This window comes from Talaromyces proteolyticus, assembly GCF_021365285.1.
Source record: "Talaromyces proteolyticus strain PMI_201 chromosome Unknown BGW36scaffold_10, whole genome shotgun sequence".
Lineage (NCBI taxonomy): Eukaryota > Fungi > Ascomycota > Eurotiomycetes > Eurotiales > Trichocomaceae > Talaromyces > Talaromyces proteolyticus.
This window is the reverse complement of record NW_025764286.1, coordinates 84,714-107,870: the sequence shown is the minus strand read 5'-3', so window position 1 is coordinate 107,870 and position 23,157 is coordinate 84,714. Positions and strand designations below refer to the sequence as shown.

Here is a 23,157-nt window from a genome sequence, read left to right as displayed (position 1 = left end):
GCAGGTCGTTTTTCATGCACAGGTGCTGTTGTAACATCCTTCTTATTTACTAACGCTGCCCTAGTCATAACCATTTGAGAAGACGGTGGAGGGACTCAAGCATCAAACTTCTGCCATGTTCTTATTGTTGTGGTTTTAATCTGAACGCTGGGTATTATGCCCATGCTAGTCAGGCTGAACAACAGATGTCGAAGAGGCCGTCCAGCCTCTTAGCTTGGTTAGAGGCTTTGTGACGTAGTCGGAGTGAGAACAGCAGGTGTTCCACAAGATTTCGGCATATAATAAAACCGGATTGAGCAGTCTATGTCTTTTTCAGGGAAAGTATCAGGCGCCGTGTACGAGTAGACATAATTTCCAGTAAATACGGTACCGTAGTAGATCTGCAAACCCTCTGGTATCTGCACGCGGCCAAATGGGTGGCTGTGTCGATGGTTAACATGATCAACTGTTGGGCGGAACTGAAAAGTGCTAATTATATGCTATATGTGTACATCATTATTGGCTATCAGGAGCGTCCAATCACAGAATGACTGAGATTCTAACAAAATGTTGATTTATATGAAACCTTTTGTTAACAGAGAACGGACTGCTTCTTCACAAATTACCAATGAAAGAGAGTATAGATAGATGAGGCGTTCAATTTGTCTGTACCTTTTTCTAACTAATTAAAAAATCGATTCGTGTCCAACCCTAATTGCCGTGTATCAACTCCGAGAGACGTCGTTTACGAAAAACCAAGTGTGTACCTTCCTACCAGTTGCTTTTCGCTCCTTGCATCGAAAATTTCTAGACGAATGACACCACGTGCAAGCTAACCATGTGCGGCCATTCACCAACTGCCGTGGACAAAAATTACTCCGTGAACTGGCGAAGTATGCGAGAGAACATTCGACTAGAAAAAGAAACGAAACCCCCCTTTTGCAAGTCTCGGCCCTTGATTTACTCGTATTACGTACGGAGTACAGAGTGGAGCATGGATTGTCGTTGAAAATCATTCCAAAAGAAAGCTTAGCAAGCTGCCGGTTTTCTTCCCCCCTTGCTTCATGTAATTACGGATATGTAGCATTATCGCCACTGAATGTGCGTGCCCGTTCGGCAAAGTCGAATTGATCCCGAGTACGGAGTTTATTCTGCGATTTGATTCGGGCTTACAGTCGCGATGTCTTGGGTAGATGGCGATGCTGACACCACATACCTTGCGTATACCTTTACGGAGTACATGCACGAATGGGCTACTGTGTTTCATGAGCCTTCCATGCAGAAGCGCACGTTTCAAATACTGCAAGGTGTGAGTACATGTATTATAGAGGTGTACGGATAGGGTAGCTCGTTGTCCGGTCAGCCTTCAGTAATGATATTCATTTCTTTCGGGATCTATTTCTCTCTCCACTGGATGTAAGCACTAACCAGTAGATGCTTGGAGAGGCGGTGCTGCTCGGTATCCAGTCGGGAGGCGCGGAGGGACCTGCATGCATGATACATGTGGTACATGTACACATGACTATGTTATGTACGCCTTTACGTACTAAAAAATTGTCTTAGGTTTGCTTCTTCTGAGAGGCCCATGCGCCAATTCCGAGGAAGTGAAAGGTAAGCATAGTATTACATTGTATTTCAAAAATAATAAACGTCACATTGTAGTATCGTACTGAGGAGAGCTGGGTTGATGTCGTGTGGGATAATGTTGTGTCTGGTCTGGTTGTTTTATCTATCTATCGATTTTATCGGTCTCGGTCAATTTGATATAATATACATGCAGTGTCTCGATCAAGACCAGGAAATTCTATTATCGAAAGTCAGTAAAAGTAAGAAGTAAAATATCGAATTGAACCAATCTCACCCAAGCATGATTCCTGCTCCAGCCGCCATTGCCAGGAATTGCAGTAATGTTTTCCTAATCTCGAGTGCCTTATTCTCGCCAGTCTCTAGCAGCTCTGGAATCACTGCAACTGTACCCACGTAAAGAAACGTGCCTGCAGTAAAAGGGAGCAACAAATCTCCCCAGCTCAGTCCGGTTCCAAGCAATCCAGCCGAAGCTTCGGCCGATGAGGCCACAGCTCCACTGCCACCCAATTCCTGCACAGCAATACCAATAAACGTCCCCAAAAAAGCACCAATGGCAGTAACAAACTGTGCTCCCATTGCCTTTTGCTTGGAAAAGCCAGACTGAATCAGAAGCGCGAAATCGCCGACTTCGTGAGGGATTTCGTGGAAGAAAACAGCCACGGTGGTGGTGGCGCCAATGGTTGGCGAGGCGTAGAATGAAGATGATAGAGCGAGTCCATCAGTAATGTTGTGGGTGAAATCGGCGATGAGGTTCAGATATCCGCCTAGCTTGACGCTGGTGTTGATTTCCTTGTCATCCGTGTCCTCGCGCTTGTCGGTCGCTTTGGAAGAAGCGGTGGGGTTGTTCTTTCGCTTTCGTAATTCGCCGTCTTTGTCTCCAGACTTGGAGCTTGTGGTGGTGGCAGACTCTTGCGCGGAGTGTGAGTGGGAGTGTCCGTGGTCATGTCCGCCCTCACCACCAGTCGCAATACGCAGGATCTTGTCCATGGCCACGAAGGTGACGAATCCTACCATAATCCCAAGGCCTAGGAGAAGATTCTTATTGTTATCGACGAGAACAAAGCGAGCATGTTCGGGGGAGTCCTCTCCAAGGAAGATCTCGGGCAGCAAGTGAAACAACGTGTCACCGAGCAGTCCTCCGACAGCGAATGCCACCATGATGGATAGCGACGAGGGGTCTATGTTCGGCGGACATAAAGCGAGAAGGAAATCTGGGTTTTTGTTAACTCAGTAAAACTAATGCATCACTGTGAAAAAAACTAACTTGGCGGTCCGGAAATATATAAAGTTGCCAGTATGGCATTGACTGCGGGGCTCCCTGGGAAGAGAACCGCGAACACACGCGACGCCCAACTGGCATGTTCTGGCTGGGATGCCAATTTGTATTCATTCAATGCTTGTACGACAGAGCATTTCTGCAGAAGGCTTCAATTAACAACGTATAAATATCAATGAGGTTCTACTATACCTGTATCTCTTCCTCAATTTCAGCCGCTGTAAGACTAGCCACCGAAGCTTTGCCCGCAATTGTATCTGCAGACGTCAGATATGAGAAAAGAAACACTGCAGCAACGGATGCTACGAAGGCGCTCTTCGGCGAGCAAAGCAGTTTCGAAACCATTTTTATTTTGCCCTCGAAAGAACGAATACAAGAATTGACACGTTGGTAACGCCGACCTGATAGTTGAGGCTCGGGATCACCATCAACAAACAAACATGCCAAGGAAAAGTGTGCAAACACCCTCATTCTGCCGGCAATGATAAGATAGCGGCGACAAATATTTCATCAAATTTTGGCAACCCGATTTTAATAGCAGATTCGATTGCCCTGCGCCACACATTGACGATGGGTCGCGAAATACAGAAGAAAAAGAATCGCTCAAAAGTGCCCACGCTTAAAAAGAAGCGCAAGCTGACACGCTATGGCGATAAAAAAGTCAACGTTTTTGGCAATTCCCTGATCGCCGAGAACTGGTACGCTGTACACAATTATAATGAACCATGATTGTTTTGCTGACGCTGCTGTTATAGGGATATGGGCCAGACCTTGGTGCAGAATTATCGTCGACTAGGCTTGACAACTCGCTTGAATGCTCCCACGGGAGGCGTTGAGAAACCCAAAGGTGTCGACGCCGTTACAGCAGACAGACTTACCTCTGATTCCTTATACATCACCAACAAAGCCACCGAGGCGCAAATAGAGGCAGAGGAAGTACTTGTGGAACGCGACCCTGAAACTGGAAAGATCGTTCGTGTTATCGCAGACGAGGACGACGATGAGATAGAGATCGGTGGCCGTAAAGTCAAGCGCTCGAATCCCCTCTCAGACCCAATCAATGATATTGGGAAGAATACGAAGAAAAAGACAAAGAACGATAAACCCCAGTCTGATTTTATTAAAGGGTTAGAGCTGCGTGCTCTGCAAGAGGAAGAGGCTGTCAAGAAACGACGGCCGCGGCAACAGAGCAAAAGAGAAGAGGAGTGGATTGAAAGATTAGTTGCTCGGCATGGAGAGAATGTTAAGGCCATGGTTCGTGATAGAAAGTTGAATCCGATGCAGCAAACCGAGGGCGATCTGCGAAGGAGAATTTCCAAGTGGCAGGAAAAACAGTGCTCTTAGATGTCTATCTTCATTTTTGTGATGGCACTTTAATTGGCGAATCGGCGTATGGGGATTAAAATTGGTGTTTCAATTTTTTTTACAGGGTCTACACGTATATGCTTAGATGAGTTCAATGATACTATGTATCCTTGATATGACCTATCACAATTACATACGCAAATCTGATTGATGCCGCTGCTAAAATAATTCATTATTAATATTCATGCTGCCGTAAGAAATCCTATTACCATGCCAAAAGAACTGCCTTTAGTCTCGATTAAAAGCGCTTTTTGTACCCTTATCGGATGCTGGAACACTGACACGGTGTACAACACGAACCCATCGTCGTCGTCGCCATTCACCAGCTGCCTGGGCCTGCATTATCTCTTCCCAGTCCCGGCTTTGGCCGCCTTTGATTGTAACCTTGCCTTTGGACGTTGATTCCGGGTTAGGTGACTCGTTCAGATCCCCATATGCCATTACGTCAAGATCGCCGTCGACGGCGGCAGCTGACGGCAGATCCCATACCCATCCCCCGACTTGATCCTCAGTCAAGTCTCCGTTCCCTGTAGGGCTACTACCCGGAATTTCGAACCCGACGCCGGTGATCATGCGCTCCACCACCCATTCGCGACACTCCAGATCAAGTTCCCACTTTTTCCCTTTCCAAATCCATCCCAATGGGGCTTGTACATCTTCAAAGAAACGACAGCCCCTAGGTCGGTCGCCGGCGATTCGAGAAGGGGATAATGGGTCGTAAGGAAGCGGGGAAAATAACAGTGTCTCCCACTCAGATGATGCAGAAAAAGGAGATATAGAACGGTGTTGCAACTCAAAGATCTCTACTTCTCGCTCTTCCGGAGAGGAGTCAAGAGAGATCTCTGCCATTGGGCCGAGTAGGGTCGGCAGCGATGGAGTAGGCTTCAACGAGACCTCTTTATTAATGTTCGGCTTTGAAATCGATTGGTCTGCTTGTTCATCACCGTGATCCATAGCCCTCCTTAAAAATTCTTGAACTGCGGGATGGCTAGATATCACGGCAGCATTGCCACCAAAAAAGAGAGCCAGCCGCCATGGAATAATGTGTGCAACCAGAAACAAGGATGCAGTGACAAAAGTAAGAATTAAGAATACAGTTGATGATAAAGTCTCATCGGAGAAATTCGTGGGCGGTGAAATCGCAGCGACGAGCGTATCGTGCAAATTAGCAAAGTCGGCCATTGAATTCTGGAGGTCTCGCATGTTGCGGAAGAAGTCTTTGGAGGTTTCACTGGCTGGCTTGATGGTTTTTGCGGGAGCCAAAGCTGGTCCCTCATAAGAATAGTAAGGAGTCGTCCCTGATGTTGACGCTGACGGCGGGGGAGGATGACGAGCTAGGAAGGCTGGAACCATGATGAATAACAGCACTATTGCCGGTGGCAGCACCACCAACAGATACGGGTTCAGGCAGACAAATGAATACGCAGCCAAAAACGACCACGTCTTGGTAGGATATCTCCAGCTGAACAGATGTATCATGCGATTCTGAAACACGAATGCGATTCCAATCCTGGTGTTTCTTAGCAGCTTACGGTGATAATGCGCCTCGGAGGACATACCTTGCGTTGAAGCGACGGAAGTTGGTCGTCATCACCGGAAGACTGAACGGCGGGCGAGCGACATGTTTTGTGCGTTTATCTCCATCTTCGTCCTGTTCGCCCACGTCTTCAGCGGGCATGACCTGCTGTAAGAGCCTAGAGCCAGGTTAGCTTTAGTCCCTGCTTAGAGGGTAAGAACTAGCATACTTTGTGAATAAGCGATCCTGTATCGACAGACTATTCCGTTCATTCTTCCCTTCATCTTCCTTGGGTTCTTTGTTACTGCTACCGACGAGGAGCTTGGCCTTGAGCCTCTCTTTCGGACTTGGCCTGGATGACGTCGCAGCAGGGTCTTGATTGCCGAAGGACGAGAGCAACGGCTCGTCGCGATTGGCGAAAACGTCAGCCGAGTATTCGTCCATCATGTCCGAGCCACGGGGAGGCGTCTATTGCGGGCGGTGGTTTGCATTTGCGATGTGGGAGAATAATGGATAATGGATAATAGCGGGATAGGCGCGGAGTAAGTATTGTTTGGGACATGTGAAGGCGGCCGAGGTGGAGAGCCCCGAGCGGTTCATGGTTCGCTCCTCATTTGCTCGGCCTCTCCACGCGGCTGTTATTATGGAGAGTCAGTGTGATATTTTTGTTATAATAATAATTAAATGATTGTTCAGTTGGAAACAGCATTAGTGCTTAGAGGCAACAGCGGAGAATCCGTGATAGCAATGAACTAAACATAGACACTAATTAGAACTATTGGCGCTGGTGGGCTTTGTACGATTCCATATTACTACAAAGTGACTCAATGAAACAATCCATCGACGACTGGAATTGCGACGATACTCGCGAATGACTGCCCAGAGACTTCATTTGTGAATTGTAGCAGTATCAAATAATTAATCGATAGTTATGAAATAAAAGAACAAGTTAACGATGATCCAGGGGCAAGAGCAGTGGCAGCTAACCAGCTCCGGCAGGGAGCAGCCACAGCCACTAGTCGTCGTTAGGAGTAGTATCCGTGCTAGCAACTGGTCCGCCGTCAACATTTCTGCCACCTCCATTCGCTCCCCTGCTCCAAACTCGTCGGCTTTTCTCCTGCGAAACCACCAGCTGTGCCCCCCCGCTGGCATCGCTCGCTGTTGTGTTTGTGTACTGATTGGACTTTGCCGAAGGCCCTGGTGCGTGTTGGTTTTCCTTCTTGACGCTGTACTGTTGCTCTTCTTCGTGGTTGCTGCGGTTGCTGCTGCCATCCCCAAACCACCGCGACCAAGAAAGAGCCGCAGGATTCGTCTACTACCATTGTGGCCAGCGCTACCCTTGACGTACCCCTCTAATCACGCTTTTACACTAGATATCTGGTCTCTCGAAATATATAGCGCTTCCGATCTGTTGACGACCAGCCGCAGGCTGGGAAGCCGGCCAGGTCTTGCATCCTCCCCCGCGATGGATAGATAGCCCACAGACAGGTCGCGGAATTGTTGACCAGACCACTCGAGCCCGAAGAAACAAACTCAAGAAAACCTACGTTGATGCCACCCCAATTACTCTAGCCGCCCGAGCCTCTCCCTCGAGAGTGTGAGTGGGAGTCTCGTCCTCTGCACCGGAACATTCTCCTAAATCTGGGGTTGCTCAGAATCTCATGGCTACCAAGATGACGACTCAGCCATCCCGTGGAAATACACACTCTAGAGTGACCTCTTCAAGGACCTCGAACTCTTCCCGCAATGATGATTCCGGTTCAGGAGGTGAGCAATACCGCCGTTGTACTTGTCCACCCATGCTCACCACCAGCCTTATGCACAGCAGATGCTCCCGGGCGAAAGAGACTTCAAAAGACGGGCACGAACGCCGATTCTGCGTCTACTCGCGGCTCTAGAGCTCCATCAATACCGAGAAGTGTAACTGATCCGCGTCTCAATATGCCCGTTAGAAGAAGACAGTCGATTCGGGAATCAAACATTATTGGGCCTAGGGTGTAAGTGTTTCCAAAGAGAGGTAAAAGACAAGACCTGACGTTTACAATCATAGTCCCCGTTCTGGATCGATCCACTCTGGCACTTCCTCTATCGATACCACCAACGAGTCGATCAGGAATGCCTCCATTAGCAGTACCAATTCTCGAATGAGTTTAGGAATGTCCAGCACTAGCAACTCGACCCAGTATGGCATCAATCAGACCTCTTCCAATGGCCTGGAATTTTTGGCGCCCATTAACTTTGACGATTTCCACAATAGTATACTAGATGACCCGAGTTTGAACAATTTTCCTTTGCCAGGCCATGGAGGTACTGGATACGGCAGCAAGGCAACGACAACCCGATCAAATACTACGTGGAATAGACCCGAGGGAAGCACGAGAACCACAAGGTCTAATTCTATTCGACAGCAGAGTGAAGCTAGCCGCCTTGCCGGACTGGCTCCTACAACAAACACTTCGATGCCTCCTCCCCCAGCGCCTTCGTCAAGGGCTCGCCGACAAAGCCATATCCCACCTTCATCTTCTACATCTATGTCTGCCCGCCCACCGAGAAAATCCATAGGCCCAGGCGTCTTGACACTGGAAAGTATGGGCGATTCGATGCCAAAGCGACGCCCCAGTCTTTCTACTCGCAGACCTAGTGTTGACACCGCCAAAACCGACTCGCCTGCCCGTTTACGAGTTCAACATAATGAAACCAGTAGCAAGGGTGAGGCTGGGTTTCTTCTCAGTACCCGGTCATTCAAAGCGAAATCACTCCAGCCACCGTCCAGGGAACGACCATCACAGGACAGTTTATCAACTCCCACGGCCGAGAATAGTGCCGCTTCGAATGGTTTCTTGACCCCCGTCAAGAATGTGCCTGGCAACGCTACTACACCAACCTCCTCATCTAAACGTCTGTCTAGCATGCCCCATGCCACTGGACTTGGTGCCCGTACAATTAGCCCTACCGATGCCCGGAGGATTAAACGCATGTCCATGATGCCGCAGGCTCCACCTCTTCCCTTTACGCCTCCTGCTCCGCAAAATCTTTCAACGGATACACCTACTTTGCGTCCACGTTCATCACAGTCTCCTTCCATGATTCCCAGAAAAAGCGTCACACCCTCCTCGTCCCGAACGACTCCCGATCCTAACCGCAAGTCGTATAGTTCTGGGATGTCATTGTCGTCTAACACAAGTTACAACTCTGCTCGAAACTCTAATGGCTCCCTTCAACCACGTCTCTCTATGACGTTTTCCTCGTCAAGATTGCCCACGCCGAAGCCTCGAACGGAGACATCAAATGGTGCATCGGAAGAAGAGGTTCCACCCGTTCCAGCTATTCCCAAAGCATACGAGTCACCAAAGACCGAGTTCGATGCTTCATTTCCTCCCACTTATCGGAAATCGAGTCTGCCGTTGGATATAACCGGCTTGAGCTCTGACTCGAGACGCGGCTCTGATTCCAGTGGACCGTCTGCAATCACGAGCCACAGCCAAGAGAGCTCTGTGCCTTCTGCGCGTGGGATGACAGGATCAAAAACACCTGAGACCAAGGGGAAGCAAGCACGTACTCGAAATGGATTACAACCTTTGAAATTACCGCCCTTGAACCTACTGCCGCTTAGCACTCCTATGGCTGCGAAGATCGACGCATTGAAGGATCGACCCACTCGTGAGGAATTGAACCCATCTACTCCTCTTCGTGGGAGTATAGCAAAAACGCCGAGCACGCCAATGACTGCCTCTAAGGCATCCTTCTTCACTGCGGATGAGACTGAGATGGAGCCACTTCAATTCCCCCGTAGCAGCACTTCTCATTTTCTTATCAGCACCTCCAACTCTTCTGCATTCCGGGCTCCCAGCAGCTCTAGTGCTATTGTACCCCTAGAAATGCCGCCGAGTAAGAGGAACATATCGCCTTACGTATCATCCTCTTTACCCAAGACTAGCGGCGATTTTAACTTCATGCGACACAAGAATAGCGATGAATATTCTCAGAGCTCCCAACAGACTGGGAGATTGACAGGCCCTAGGCCCCAAACTCAGTCTTCAGTGTTTTCTTTCAATATTGAAGCCGGTAGTCGACTTTCCAGCACACCGGATCCTGATAAACCCACTTCAGTGTCGAAAGGCAAGGTACCCTCGACGCTTAGACATAGCGTATCCAAACCTCAATTGGCATCCGATTTGAAGATTAACCCGGCGAAGTACGATAATATGCCTCCTCCTCGACTGCCAGCATCTGCCACATGGAATGGTCTCTCATCGGTTGCTAATCGAACAAGTCCTGCTCTGAAACCGGCTTATCTGATCAACCGGCGCAAGTCATCTGTTTCCAGCTTGAATAGTGCCAAACAGTCAGACCTGAGCAATGAGCACAATACGATAACATTGCCCAGCCCTGTGGTTACTGATCCAGCTGAGTCCGACTCAGCTGGCCATACCCGCCAATCATCCTCGATTTTGTCACCAGTCCAGAAGATCATTAACTCCGCGAAGTCTAGCAACACTGCACCGAAATCACGTCCCATAGACACGAACGTCGACTCGAATGAGTTAGCTGCTGACGATGAAATGCGCAGACTTGGGAGTAAGAGAAAGGACTTTGAAATTGCCGCCAAAGAGTTGGATGAATTGTATCGCAGAGCCAGTCCGAAAGAACGCGTTGGTCCCGCGCAAGCACTCAAGATGGCTAGTCTCAATATATTCGAGCGAGGCGAAATCATTGACTTCAAGGATATTTACTTTTGTGGTACGCAAAAAGCCAAGAAGCATGTGGGTGACCTCAAATCTCAGTCTGCAAACTTTGGATACGACGATGATCGTGGTGACTATCAAATTGTCATTGGTGATCATCTTGCCTATCGATATGAAGTGGTTGATGTCTTGGGCAAAGGTAGCTTTGGTCAAGTCGTTCGGTGCGTTGACCACAAGACGGGTAAATTGGTAGCTGTGAAGATCATTCGCAACAAGAAGAGGTTCCATCAGCAGGCCTTGGTGGAGGTCAATATCTTGCAGAAGCTGAAAGAATGGGTGAGTTTGAATAAACTACTGTGGTAATCACACTCTAATCAAGTTTATTTCTACATTTAGGACCCCGATCGCAAACACAGTGTTGTGAAATTTACACAGAGTTTCTATTTCCGCGGCCATCTATGCATTTCAACCGAACTTCTTGGAATGAACTTGTACGAGTTCATCAAGGCTCATAACTTCAAGGGCTTCTCTTTGAAACTCATTCGTCAATTCACCAAGCAGATGTTAAGCACTCTGGTACTTCTCCATTCGAAGAAAGTCATACACTGTGATTTGAAGCCCGAAAATGTTCTTCTTGCTCACCCGCTGCGGTCTGAGATTAAAGTCATCGACTTTGGCTCTAGCTGTTTTGAGCACGAAAAAGTATACACGTATATTCAGAGTCGATTCTATCGCTCTCCTGAGGTTATCCTAGGCATGTCATATGGTATGCCTATCGATATGTGGAGTCTGGGGTGCATCCTTGCGGAACTGTTCACCGGTTATCCTATTTTCCCAGGAGAAAACGAACAAGAGCAGTTGGCATGTATTATGGAAATATTCGGACCCCCGGAAAAGCACTTAATTGATAAAAGCACACGCAAGAAGCTTTTCTTCGATTCAATGGGCAAGCCTCGATTGACAGTCTCTTCGAAGGGCCGCCGACGCCGGCCAAGTTCTAAGGATCTTAGACAATCCTTGAAATGCGACGATGATTCTTTCTTGGATTTTGTCTCCCGCTGTCTCCGATGGGATCCAGCTCGCCGTCTCAACCCGAATGATGCTTTGCGCCATGAATTTATCACGGGGGTCAAACCTACTAGCCGGCCTCGAGCGTATCTTTCGAGTACAAACTTGGCTTCCAAACGGCTAACAACTGGAGGGGTACATTCGACAGTGAGGCCCCTACCAGACCCTCCAGGTACAAGTTTCAAAACTGCATCGCCTGCCAAAATCACGAGCAGCTCTCCGGTAAAAGCTGCTGCAAAACGGGTCTCGACTGCCAGTAGCATGCAACCTGCTTCAGGAAAGCGAATTTCCAACAGTGGAACATACAGTAACAACCCGTCCGCGTTGCCACGCAGAAACCCTAGCGGCAACATGGCAGCAGCCGCGGCCGCTACAAGTTTGGCGAGCAAGTGAACATCGATTTGCTCTGCTTATCAGTGGACAAACAGACACGATAGTTGATGTTGTATAAATACGCTTATATTATAATAATAATCTTCTTTGTTTCTTTTCTCGGCCATTTCTAGCAGCATAGACATGTTAGAATTTTGTCCCCCTTATGGCTTTTGGTTTTTCGCTTTTTTTTGACTCAGTTAGGCCATTTGTGGCAGGCGATCAAATACCCCCATTCCCCATACCCTATGAACTTTTGCATGTTTAGTTCTTTATGACTTTCTGTTCTTTTTATTACTGATGTTACGAAACTGGAAGTCGGGACTTGCTAGGCAATATATCTTTTCTGTATTATGGGACCGTGTGATGGCTGGCTGATTTCCTTTCAACATTGATGTGGTTTGTTGTCTTTTTATGGAGGGAATGAGGGAAATGCCTTGTCATTTCATGTCTCTTACAGCTTACACTTGCATTTGCATTGATAACTAGATGGATACCTACTGAGAATAGTTTTATGATGCGATCTTACTGGCGAGTGTCCCTGGATAATAAATCGATTTAGGAGCAATTTGAGTATTGAGCAGTCTTCAATATAATCAGTTACATGTATTTTAACGGAGCGTAAGTATTAACGGAAGAATTTAGTAAAGATGGATTGATATTCTGAGTCATTTAATCTTATTCAAAAGCACTCAATACAGTACATGTGTAATTTCTAAATCCAATTTTGATTGGTATCGGTATATAAACATTTTACATTCTTGAACTCCAGAACAGCACCAAAGTAGCTATAAAACAAAAAATACAAGAATAAACACAAACACGCAGACGCAATGCAGAATGAAACACAGAAAATAAAATGAGGATCATTTCACTCATCATAATCACCCGAGTGCGCCCGCCCATTCAGGACACCTTCCATATTGCGTCGACGACGCCTCAGCACCTCGGACGCCCAGCTACTCAACTGAAACAACCATCCACCCGTGACAATCACACCGGACACAACATTCACCAACCGCACCAACAGCGCCAGAAAACTGCCGCGTTCTTCATTGACAAATAGCAGGATGGGCTCAATGTTGTACTTGAAAAACACTCCAGGCGTGTTGTACGGATTCTCGGGGAGGTCGAGTGATTGGCTCGTCGCGGAGTATTGGTTGGTGAAGATTGTGTTTCGCATCTTTTTGAACGCCATGGCCGGGTTGGACGTGTACTTCTCGACGACGCCGTTGCCCTTGGAGTAGATTGTGGGGACGACGTTGAGGAAGTATTGGTATTTGTAGTAATGCGCGTCAGTCGTGGCGATGGTTTTGTCGAGAGGATTAAGGAGAGAGGGGTAGTGAGGTCCAAAGGACAGCTCGGTGATCATGTGCGAGAAATTGAATTTCGAGTGCTGTCTGGTTTAGTTGTGTATTTTGAAGGGTATGGAATATGAGTGCTTACATCTAAATGTTCACCCATGTCGCTGTAGCCATGTCCTCGCGCCTGTTGACACCAATCCATCAGCTATGGGTTCGATATAGAGTGTTATATCTACTCACCGTCACATGAAAGTCTCCCTGCACTTTATTCCCCTCCAAGCTGCCGTAGATGCGGCACGAATCAGCGGGATACTTTGCGCTCAATCTCGGGGTCTTGGGGAACTTTCGGCGCGGATTGCGGCGAACATGCTGAATGACATGGCGGGCATGTATATCCTCCTCCTGGGCCAACAGTCGATTATTATCCTCGGCATTGAGCGTCTGGTACTCATGCACGCCGGCCGAGATCTGATTCAGCTTGTTGTTCCACATTTCCCAATTCGTATTGTCTTTATTGAGCAGCATACCGGCCATAATGTGGTCGCCGGAGGCATCTTGCACGTTGACGCGCAGATCTGCGCAAGGCATGTTGACCACCATATCCAGATTCATCTGCAGCTCGCGTGACACGCCCTTTTCGACGCTAAAGTGCTGGTTTTCGGTGCCGCGGTACCATGTTAACAGCTCCCCGAGTGACAGGATCGTGCAGATCGCATAGATGATTACTGTCCACTGTCCTCCGCGACGAGTCGGCGTCATATACGTGGGTTTGGTTTTTGCTGTTAAAGGAGAGCAGGTCAGCGGGGGCTCATCTGACTCATTTATCTTGAAAGCGCAATTGTGTAAAGTTTCAAGATTGGAAGTGAATACGTACGGAACGCATCGAATGTGCGCAAGCCAGCTCCCGCAGTTCTCTTTTCCCCAAAGGCATCCTCGTCGAGGGGATGGTTTGAGAAGCCGTTCATGATGGCTAGAAGGTAGTACTTGTTTACAATAGTATTGCAGTCGGTTGTCGAAAAGAGAGTGATTGAAGGAATACGTATTCAATCAAGGAGACATTGTTTCCATGAATTGAATTGATTCACTTTAAGTGTAGAGAATGGCGCGAAGCCAAAAGTTATAGAGGCATCAGGAAAGAGTGTAGGTAGTTAGTTGAGTTGATGGACAAGCAAGTGCGGAGAGGCCAGCTATCCCGATTCCGCCAGCCGCTAGCCCGTCCGATAAGGCTGGCTCTCAAAGAATTCTCGTTTGAACTGTCATAATGCGATCACGAATAAATTATAAATACTAATACACTGTCATCATTCGTATGCTATCAACTACTGCATCCAAGAACTGTAGCTACACCTCGAATATCTCGCCCAGTGCGACGCCGGCCCCCTCTGCTCCAGCTCGACTGTCGACTAGATCCAGCCTCCAGCCTTTCCAACCTTTGAGTTTCTGTTTGACTTCGCGCGCCCATTCCACTCGTTTGCGCGCTTCTTCCTCGGCCTGTGCTAGGGCAAATGCATTCTCGTCAAACTCGTCATTGTCTTCTTCTGCGAGCAGCTCCAGACTGCCTCGGACTGCTGGCGGATGGTTGTGGGCATTGTTGTTATGGCTTGTGAAAGCAGCGAAACCGCTAGAGAGAACTGTTGTAAATGATGAATGCTGCTGCTGTGACCGGCTGCGGCGCCGTGAATGGTTTGGAGTACCTCCTATCAGATCCACCTCATCAAAGGTGTTTCCTGGGCTCGTTGATGGCTCCGTTTCCTCGTCTCCTTCTTCGCCTCCAAGCTCCTTTCGTCGTTCTTTCCATACTCCCCGTCGTAGATCAAAGTTCTCGCCTTCGAGTTCACGCACTCTGCGTTCCAATCGATCGCGTTCTTCATCTTCAAGCTCATCCAAGCCTTCGTTTCCTTCGCCTCCAGCTTCTCGCTTCTTGCTGCGCTCCTTTTCTTCCTTTAACCGAAGATTCTCGTTTTCAACGGTTGTGAGTTTCTTCTTGAAAAGAGCCACTTCCTTTTCAAGTTTCTCGTGGTCTTTCAGTCTAGTTTGGTGTCGAGCTTCAGACTCCTTGTGTAGATTCCCGAGCGCTTGTAGCTTCTTGTCTAGTGTTTCTGCCCTTTTCTCTGTGGTAGATTTGGCTTCTTGGAGCTCCTCAATCTCTCTTCGCAGACTCTTGATTAATGTCTCCGTGCTCGTTTTGTCAACGCCTTCTTTCACCGCCTTCTCAGACGCTCGGGTTAATGATTGTTTGACATCTGAAAGCTCTCGCTTTGTCTTCTCGAGAGCGCCTTCACTCTGGGAGAGTTTCTCTTCTAAAGCAGTTATCTGGCTTTGATAACTGGTGCTTGACGTCGATTCTGATGATAACTTAGCGCGTAGATTAGATATCTCAATTTCCATGGCCTCGATGGTTGATGATTTCGACTCCAGTTCCTGCAAGAACTCTGACGGTGGAGAGTCTGAACTTCCAGCCACAGCTGCATTAGCTCGGTGTGTTTTGGATTGGAGTAAGGAGTTCTGTCGTTGCAGGGACGCAATTTCAGCTTTCTAGAGATAAATTCTGTTAAAGCAGATTCCACCCCAATAGAACGAATTAACCTACCAATGACTCTAGCTCAGCGGCCTGTTTCTCTGCCCTATCCAAGCGATCTTTCAGCTCAACCACCTCGACGCTCGATTCGCGAAGCTCTTCTAGCTCGTCCTCGGACTTTTGTTTCCGTGTATTCGCATGTTCGAGGTCTTTCTCCAGTCGTTTATTCTCCTTTTCGAGCTCCTCAACTCTCGCAGCTTGTTTCCGGAACACTTCATGGACTTGCTCATCTGGAGCTAACGGTGGCAGGGGAGGCGACTTCACACTAGGAACCTGCGGAATAGCCGACGAAATCGACGATCTGAACGAAGAAGACCGGTTTTTCGACTGCATAGACAACGAGGGCTGTCGAGCATGTGCGCCCCGAGTCGGTAGCTCTCGAACCTCGCCACCAGCAGGGCTGGCGTCTGGTGCCGGAGAAGTTGGCGCATCCGGCATCGGTTCAGTGGGTGATTCATCTCCATCTCCCTTTTCTGTATCGATCTTCTCTGGCTCGGCTTGTTCTGCGTCGGCATCATTGCTGTCTGGTTTCGCCGCAGAGTCATCCTTGCTTGTTTCTGCAGCAGCGGATTTCTTGCCTGCCTTTTTCCCCTTTTGCTTCTGCATTTGCGCAACCTGTTTGTAGCGTCGATTGTTAGTATACAATGCAAGTATGCAGCTCAGACAGGCGGACGATACTCACTCGCTTTCGGGCGGCGGCGAGCTTCTCAGCCTTGGCCTTTTCCTCGTCGTCTGCCATTTTGACGGGCGATTAATTGGGGAAATATAATATCGATGATTCTGAGCGGATGGTTGGACTACATAAAGTCATGCAGTATCAATAGGTCTGAGAAGCAGCAGGCAGAGTATGTACTATGTAACTTAAGTTGCGTACTGCGGAAGGGACAGCTTGCTGCTTGTGCACGGACCAGCGGTTGCCGTATACAGCTATATATGCACGCCTAATGTACCTAGACATGATTTCTCTAGTATCATATAATCAATCAGTTCCTTCATTGTCTTCCAGTGTCAAGTTATGATATATGACTCTATTCTATCTATAACGCTCCTGGCAAGCGCCATCCTCTTACAGTGGGATGTATCATGATTACAAAGAAGCGAGAACCGTATCCGCGCCGGATTTCTGAGTCAACCTTGGTTAGCAAAACGCCAGCATGATTAGTTGTCAACTCACCTGGAGCGAGCCCCTCTCAGTCTCAATATCAGCGTACGTGACCTTTCCGTGGTCGATCACGAGAGCATAACGCTTGGTACGGCCCGACGCGTCGTCGGCCCAGTCGATAGTCTTGGAGAACTTGGCGTCGGGGTCCGACAGGAAGAGCTATATGCATCAATACAGCCTTTCAAATACCTTTCACATCAGATGAATCTGATCGGCACTTACAATGGAATCGTCATTGACCCTGTTCGCCTTGCCCCAGGCACTCATCACAAAAGCATCGTTGAACGCCACCACGGCTACGATGTCCACCCCCTTGGCCTTGAATTGCGGCAGATTCTGGATGTAACCCGGCAAATGGCTCACGGAACAAGTAGGCGTGAAAGCGCCTTGGTAGGGACGTCATTAGCGTGAGCAAAGAAAAGAAAAGAAAAGAAACAAAAAAAAGGGTAATGGCCCCCACAGTTGACGTGGGGTTGTAGGCGTACCTGGAACAGAGAATAGAACGACTTTCTTGTCTGCCCACTCTTTGGAGGCGTTATAGGAAACTGGGATTCCGCATGCGGTAATCTCGCCTTTCTCCTCGGTGTAAGGAATGTGGCTAGGAAGTAGTTAGTTGGTGATGGTATAATGGTGTGGATGGTCAGGCCCTACGAGAAGACGACGTCGGGAGGGAAGCTATCGCCGGGTTTGAGGACAGGCATTTTGTCTATATTGATTTGATGAGTCGGTTGGTAATGGATCAATTGGTGTTTGCAGGAGAAGAGTCGGTGATGTAGAGTTCAAAATGTGGATAGAGGTTAGTTACTATTGCATCAGCGGGATGAAGACTGATGCAAGGCGGGGTGCGGGGAATTGCCGACGATAAGATTGATTATTAATGGCAGCCATACATATCATACAATATTATAATATATTAATTGTCTATACCAACGCTTCTCGCCCTTTCATACGCTTCATCTAGGTTCTCATTCCACACCCACTTCATGCGATCCTTCAGCTGCTCGCACACAATGGGTAAACAGTCATCGTAGCTGAGCCCGACCATCTCGCTGGTCTGCATCTCGTACACATGGCCAGCCTGACGGGACGTTTCTTGTGCCCTTTGCACACGCGGCAGTCGGACCTGTTGATACAATTGGGTGTATGCTTCGAGGGTGCGTCTGGGCTGTCGTTGCAGGTAGTCCTGAATAGCGCGGCTGAGCACGTAGCCATCTTCGATTGATTGGCCGGCACCGGTACCTAGATCAAACTTAACATCAACAGTACATCTACAAACCATTGATTGTCGTACCTTGATGAGGTAGCATCTATTCCAATGTCAGCAAATTCCACGTGTACATCGACATCCAAGAAAATCTCACCGCATGAGCTGCATCCCCCATAAGCACGACCCTTCCACCCTCAAATACCCACTGATGAATTTGTTCCCGATCATTCAACAGCCATTTCGTCGGCAACTGGGGCATTTTCTCAATAATTCCTCGCACAGTCGGGCTAAAATCAGCGAATTTGCTCGCCAGCTCTCCCCGTGTCGCAGTAGCCGTCCAGCTCTCTTGCAGGCCATCCAGCGGACTTTCATCTTCCGTGACAAAGGCTACGATATTCAAAGTGTCGTTTTTGCTGATGGGGTAGGCGAGAAAATGCTTGTCGATGCCTAGCCAACTAGCAGAGTATGAAGGGAACGGCCACCAGGGTTTTAGCCGCTCAATCGGTACCAGGCCGCGGTACGCAATGCGGCCGCTGTACTGCGGCTTGTCGACGATGTATTGTGAGCGGATGACGGAATGGATCCCGTCGCAGCCTATGACTAGGTCTGCGGTGGAACTGGTGTTGTCGACAAAGTGGACTGTTACGTCGCTGCCGTTATTCTGTTGGTATGCAATAAGTATAGACTGAAAGCAAGTGAGAGAGAAAGAGCGTACTGAGATGGAGCGGCATTGCTTGTTCGTCCACAGCCTAGCAGCACCTCGTTCTTTGATCGCCGCGAGCAGAATATCCAGGAACTCGGCGCGATGCACCGAGCACTGCCGAACCTTGCCCTCGACAGCAGGGACAGTGATGATCTCAGCATTGTCGTCGAACCGACGAAAGGAAATCCACACGCCGTTACGATCGCCGGAGATGGCAGCAACTCTCTCCCCAAGGCCGATCTTGTCCAACAGTTTGACGGCATTCACGCCAATGCCGACGCCTGCGCCGATCTCTTTGTATTGGGATGCTTGTTCGTATATATCTATGCTCACTTGGCTTCCGCAGTGGTAGTGGAGCGAAAGCGCGGCGAATAGGCCTGATATGCCTCCGCCGATGACGGCTATCCGAAGCGAGGACTTCGCCGAGGACATAGCAGAGCCAGTTTGGTGAGAATCGTGGTTGTACATGCAATGAGAGATAGGGGGTATCACTCAATTAGTCTTGTGATATGCGGTGGTACATATGTATTTGTCTACATATTTGGCAAAGACTCGCCGCCGCACTCGCCTTTCGTGCAACATGCCGCCCGCGTGTTGAACATTATCTCCCCAGGTGGTCTCCGGGGAGAAAATATTCTTAGTGCCAACGAGAGTTTGAAGGAGCATGGCGGCGTGCGTAAAAGGGAAAGTTGCATGACAGAGGAGTGTTTTAACTCCCCGAGTAACTTTGGACAGGTCGATCCATTTATTTCCCACATACCGTTGGGCTTCTCCAAGAGGTCTCCAAGAGGCTATGGCCAAATGTAACCACACATATTAGCATTCGAAACACACGCACACATTAGGATCGAATTGCAGTCAAGAACCAACGTATCTTGTTCCAGCTGAAAGAGCGAAGGAATCGCGAATAGTAGGCCAGGCGGGCCATATCCGACGGTCGACCAGGGTGAAACATGGCACTAGCCGTAGCCGGCAGGTCTTCGCAGTCTGAAGATTCTATTTTAGATCTGGATGCAAAGCTTGCACCGGGTAAGCTAGGGCAGGCTAGGTACCCAATCAGTTCCACTCCCGCTTCCATTGTTCCTGTGCGAGCTGCGAGCCGCGACCCGTCTCGGCGGATTAGCATTGGAATGGAATGGGATGGAAGTGCAGATGACGCCAATGAGCTCTCATCAATCGACGTGGGAGGATCAAATAATCACAGCGATTGGTGTTGCCGGTGAAATAATGGTTCGAGAGAGGCTAATAGTAGTAATAGTAATAGCAATAGCAATAGCAATAGCAATAGTAATCGTGATATAGGAAGAGTGGCCGAGAGGAGACCAGCGGGGACCTAATCGAGGATGCGCTATGCCCCAAGCGGCTAGGCGCTCTAGCACCAGCGATCGCTCCCCGCTAAGTAATGCTTAGTTCCTGCTTAGTTCTGCGTAGTGTTCTGCGCGCATGGGGGGATTCTAGGCAACAGCAAAACGCTCTGTTCCAGAATGGTTACTGTTCTTGTTTTGAAGTGAAACATGTAAGATTAGTCCATGCTAGATAAAGTTAATTGTCGTTGACGCTGCAGAGTCATATTATTGGCTGCATCGTTGAGTATTTACGAAGAGCAAGGAGCAATAGTGAGCGGGCGGCACTTGGCGGCTCGCTCCTGCCTTTCTCCGCGCATGCCCTCTGCTCTTTCTCAGGTAATGAATGCTTCTCAAGTCTACCCGGCATGGAATTCCAACTGACTGATCACAGCCAGCGCCGCCAAGTTCATGGAGGCCCAGAATGAGAACCATCGAGCATCTTCGCCGGTGAAGCAGCCGACTACCCCCGTCGAAACTGCCGAAGATGCTCAGAAAGTGACCAAGCGACGCCGCCGCGTGCCCATCGCCTGCGCCAGCTGCCGCCTGCGCAAGACAAAATGCGACCACATCGTGCCCAAGAACCCGCCAGAGTCGTCTCCCTCAGGACTGACGACCGGCGCATACGAGTCAGTTGGTTCCTGTCGTCTCCGGACGTGACGTTTTGACTAACGCGCTGCAGCTACATCCGCTCCCTCGAATACAAGGTCAAACAATACGAGACGCAGTTGATGGAACTACAGAGAGAAACCGCCTATCGACCCGCCGCAGAGACAGCGAGAATCTTGCCTGCACCGCACGCTCAAGCTCCGTCGCCGTCGGTGTCATTGCCCTACCAACCGTCTCCTCGAGTCCAAGGCTCCGCCGTCATCACCGCCGCGAACCCGTCGCTGTTTCTGGCCGGTCATGGCGCCATTAATTTCACGCAATTAATCCTTAATGCGATGAATCCAGGTGCCCCTGATAGAGTGCAGTCGTCCAACCAACTCTTCCCCTCACCCCGCGATCCGTCCAGAGAAATGCCCGATACCAAACTTTATGACCTCCCCATCGATGCGCGAGAGCTCATTCAGCGATACTTTGACTTTCACTATGTGATAACCCCGGTGTTCCATGTGCCTTCGATTTTCGCTCGATTCGAACTCGCATTCGCCTCGGAACGTGCCCGCAGACATGAACATACCGCGACATTGGCCATCATCAATATGATATGTGCGATAGCAACGGCGCATAGGCGGACTGGCGTCGAAACGTCGACTGTGCAGACGCGGAGACTCTACGATCGTGCGATGGCGCTGCTGGGCCCGTCTTTGTTTTACGATTGGTCCCTCGAGAAAGTCCAAGTATTGTTGCTAGGTGCGCGTTACCTGCAAAGCTCCAACTTTCCAGACGAATGCTGGACTGTTCTCGGCTTGGCTATAAGAATCGCCCACGCATTGGAGCTGCATCTCCCTCCACCAGACCATGTCGACTGCATTACGAAGGAAGTACGGAAACGTTTATGGTATGCTTGCTATACTACCGACCAGCTGTTGTGCACCATTTACGGTCGCCCAGCAGCTACGGCATCCAGCACCTTTTCTACTCCACTACCCGAAGATCTGGATGACGAATGCATTCAACACTCCCGGCTGTTGTACCCGGCCACACCCACTGTCTCAGCGGTAGGCTTTTCGATCCACAATGCGAAGCTGTTTAGGATTATGGAAACAGCGGCCGCGCTTGTCGACCCGCCACTGGAGAAGATCGTCGAACTGGACGAGTCCTTCGAAGCTTGGTTCGCCCAGGTTCCATCTGCGTTCAAGATTTATGAACAAGAAAGCATAGAAGATAACGAAGGCTTGATCTTAGCCATGCGAGCCAACATGGTCCGCATCTTAGTTCACCGACACACGTTGGTTACATCACTCAGTCTCCTTTCTCGGGGTGAACGGGTCACGCGCCCGGCAGATGGGCTCCGCGCCAACATGATGCAGAACAGCAGGCAAATCTGTGTCCGGACGGCAGAGGAAACTATCCGATTAGTGGGCCACCGGCACGACAGGACAAAGAAGGCTGTCGGCCCCAGCTGGTGGAACCTATACTACTGTAAGTGGCCGTAGGGGTTATTTGGTGTAGAATGCTAATTTGGATAGTATTCAATGCAATCTTGATCATTGCGTCCCACGTTGTCCATCCCGAGTATCGCAACGACAAAGAGGCGCTGGCGCATTTGGAAGAAGGGATGCGAATGATTGGTCAAATGAGTGCGAACCACACTACCGCTCAACGAGCTCATATTTTCTTGCGTCAGCTTCTGGACCTCGTTGAAAAGGCGTTGCCAGCGCAAGATCGAAAGCCCGCGAACAGGAACCCGGCTGTGTCCAACGGCCACCCAATACAGCACCCATCAGTCTCGGCGGCCGAGGTTATGGGCAGCCAAGTAGGTTTCGACAACTCTGCGCCCAGGGAGTTTATGCAGCTATGGGACAGCACGGAGGACTTGACTATGGCATTGGGCTCTCATCTACAGTTCTATTCGTCCATGGGTTCAGGGATGTGGACATGGGGAGCACCCGGTGACCGTACGTAGGGTAGCCGCCTATGATGGGTAGCACAGTTTCCATTGCACAGAATAGTGTAACGGTATTCTTCTGCTTTGTAGTTTACTAACAAAGAATTTCAAATAGTCGAATATGCAGACCTTCTGACTTATGCAGTCTGTGCTAGACGAGTGGCTTGGCGTGTCAAGAACAACCAAGGCATTTGTTACTTGTGTAACTTGCGCTGTCTTTTCTTTCACCGAAGAGCACGCGTGCACTGATAACGATCTGCACTGAAAGTAGCTGCATCTTGCTTTTGAGTTTTGGCTGTCTGTCAATGCGGTAACTCTGGTGGAGTGCTGACGCGGCTCTCCGAAGCTAAACCGGATGTCAGTGTCGCTGATAGCTGAGCTCCATAACTCGTTTTTCGACACTCGTCAGGACTCTTCAGTGTTCCCTTACTACCACCGCTAGTGATCTGCGCATGTTC

At 49.2% G+C, this 23,157-nt stretch overlaps 8 protein-coding genes across 8 annotated transcripts; 2 read left to right on the top strand and 6 right to left on the bottom strand.

Moving 5' to 3' along the window:
- Positions 1–1,836: 1,836 nt before the first annotated feature.
- Positions 1,837–3,187, bottom strand: BGW36DRAFT_302757 (ZIP zinc transporter; the record flags this gene model as incomplete). The annotated part of the gene is made up of 3 exons (XM_046211821.1): positions 1,837–2,777; positions 2,831–2,981; positions 3,035–3,187. 3 exons carry the CDS (start codon positions 3,185–3,187, stop codon positions 1,837–1,839), a joined length of 1,245 nt encoding a protein of 414 aa, XP_046068486.1.
- Positions 3,188–3,366: 179 nt separating this feature from the next.
- Positions 3,367–4,349, top strand: BGW36DRAFT_384813 (ribosome biogenesis protein Nop16). The gene is made up of 2 exons (XM_046216846.1): positions 3,367–3,540; positions 3,598–4,349. The coding sequence occupies exons 1-2, from the start codon at positions 3,413–3,415 to the stop codon at positions 4,184–4,186; spliced, it is 717 nt and encodes a 238-aa protein (XP_046068485.1). The 5' UTR covers positions 3,367–3,412; the 3' UTR covers positions 4,187–4,349.
- BGW36DRAFT_384810 (putative integral peroxisomal membrane peroxin) lies at positions 4,350–6,423 on the bottom strand. Its single transcript, XM_046216845.1, has 3 exons — positions 5,953–6,423; positions 5,767–5,901; positions 4,350–5,717 (listed from the first exon to the last, which is right to left on the bottom strand). The coding sequence occupies exons 1-3, from the start codon at positions 6,168–6,170 to the stop codon at positions 4,436–4,438; spliced, it is 1,635 nt and encodes a 544-aa protein (XP_046068484.1). The 5' UTR covers positions 6,171–6,423; the 3' UTR covers positions 4,350–4,435.
- Positions 6,424–12,505: 6,082 nt separating this feature from the next.
- On the bottom strand, positions 12,506–14,297 carry BGW36DRAFT_409847 (putative COPII-coated vesicle protein). The gene is made up of 4 exons (XM_046219124.1): positions 14,027–14,297; positions 13,393–13,931; positions 13,295–13,336; positions 12,506–13,244 (listed from the first exon to the last, which is right to left on the bottom strand). The coding sequence occupies exons 1-4, from the start codon at positions 14,115–14,117 to the stop codon at positions 12,720–12,722; spliced, it is 1,197 nt and encodes a 398-aa protein (XP_046068483.1). The 5' UTR covers positions 14,118–14,297; the 3' UTR covers positions 12,506–12,719.
- A 39-nt stretch (positions 14,298–14,336) lies between these two features.
- BGW36DRAFT_384804 (uncharacterized protein) lies at positions 14,337–16,573 on the bottom strand. The gene is made up of 3 exons (XM_046216844.1): positions 16,413–16,573; positions 15,743–16,345; positions 14,337–15,687 (listed from the first exon to the last, which is right to left on the bottom strand). The coding sequence occupies exons 1-3, from the start codon at positions 16,467–16,469 to the stop codon at positions 14,494–14,496; spliced, it is 1,854 nt and encodes a 617-aa protein (XP_046068482.1). The 5' UTR covers positions 16,470–16,573; the 3' UTR covers positions 14,337–14,493.
- On the bottom strand, positions 16,574–17,712 carry BGW36DRAFT_384802 (putative allergen). The gene is made up of 5 exons (XM_046216843.1): positions 17,544–17,712; positions 17,378–17,490; positions 17,115–17,278; positions 16,905–17,051; positions 16,574–16,853 (listed from the first exon to the last, which is right to left on the bottom strand). Exons 1-5 carry the CDS (start codon positions 17,591–17,593, stop codon positions 16,818–16,820), a joined length of 510 nt encoding a protein of 169 aa, XP_046068481.1. The 5' UTR covers positions 17,594–17,712; the 3' UTR covers positions 16,574–16,817.
- Positions 17,713–17,805: 93 nt separating this feature from the next.
- BGW36DRAFT_302360 (uncharacterized protein) lies at positions 17,806–19,234 on the bottom strand (the record flags this gene model as incomplete). The annotated part of the gene is made up of 4 exons (XM_046211773.1): positions 17,806–18,131; positions 18,184–18,199; positions 18,254–18,760; positions 18,815–19,234. The coding sequence occupies 4 exons, from the start codon at positions 19,232–19,234 to the stop codon at positions 17,806–17,808; spliced, it is 1,269 nt and encodes a 422-aa protein (XP_046068480.1).
- Positions 19,235–20,502: 1,268 nt separating this feature from the next.
- Positions 20,503–23,044, top strand: BGW36DRAFT_23026 (fungal-specific transcription factor domain-containing protein). The gene is made up of 3 exons (XM_046210001.1): positions 20,503–20,774; positions 20,828–22,233; positions 22,281–23,044. Exons 1-3 carry the CDS (start codon positions 20,557–20,559, stop codon positions 22,715–22,717), a joined length of 2,061 nt encoding a protein of 686 aa, XP_046068479.1. The 5' UTR covers positions 20,503–20,556; the 3' UTR covers positions 22,718–23,044.
- The last annotated feature ends 113 nt before the right edge of the window (positions 23,045–23,157 follow it).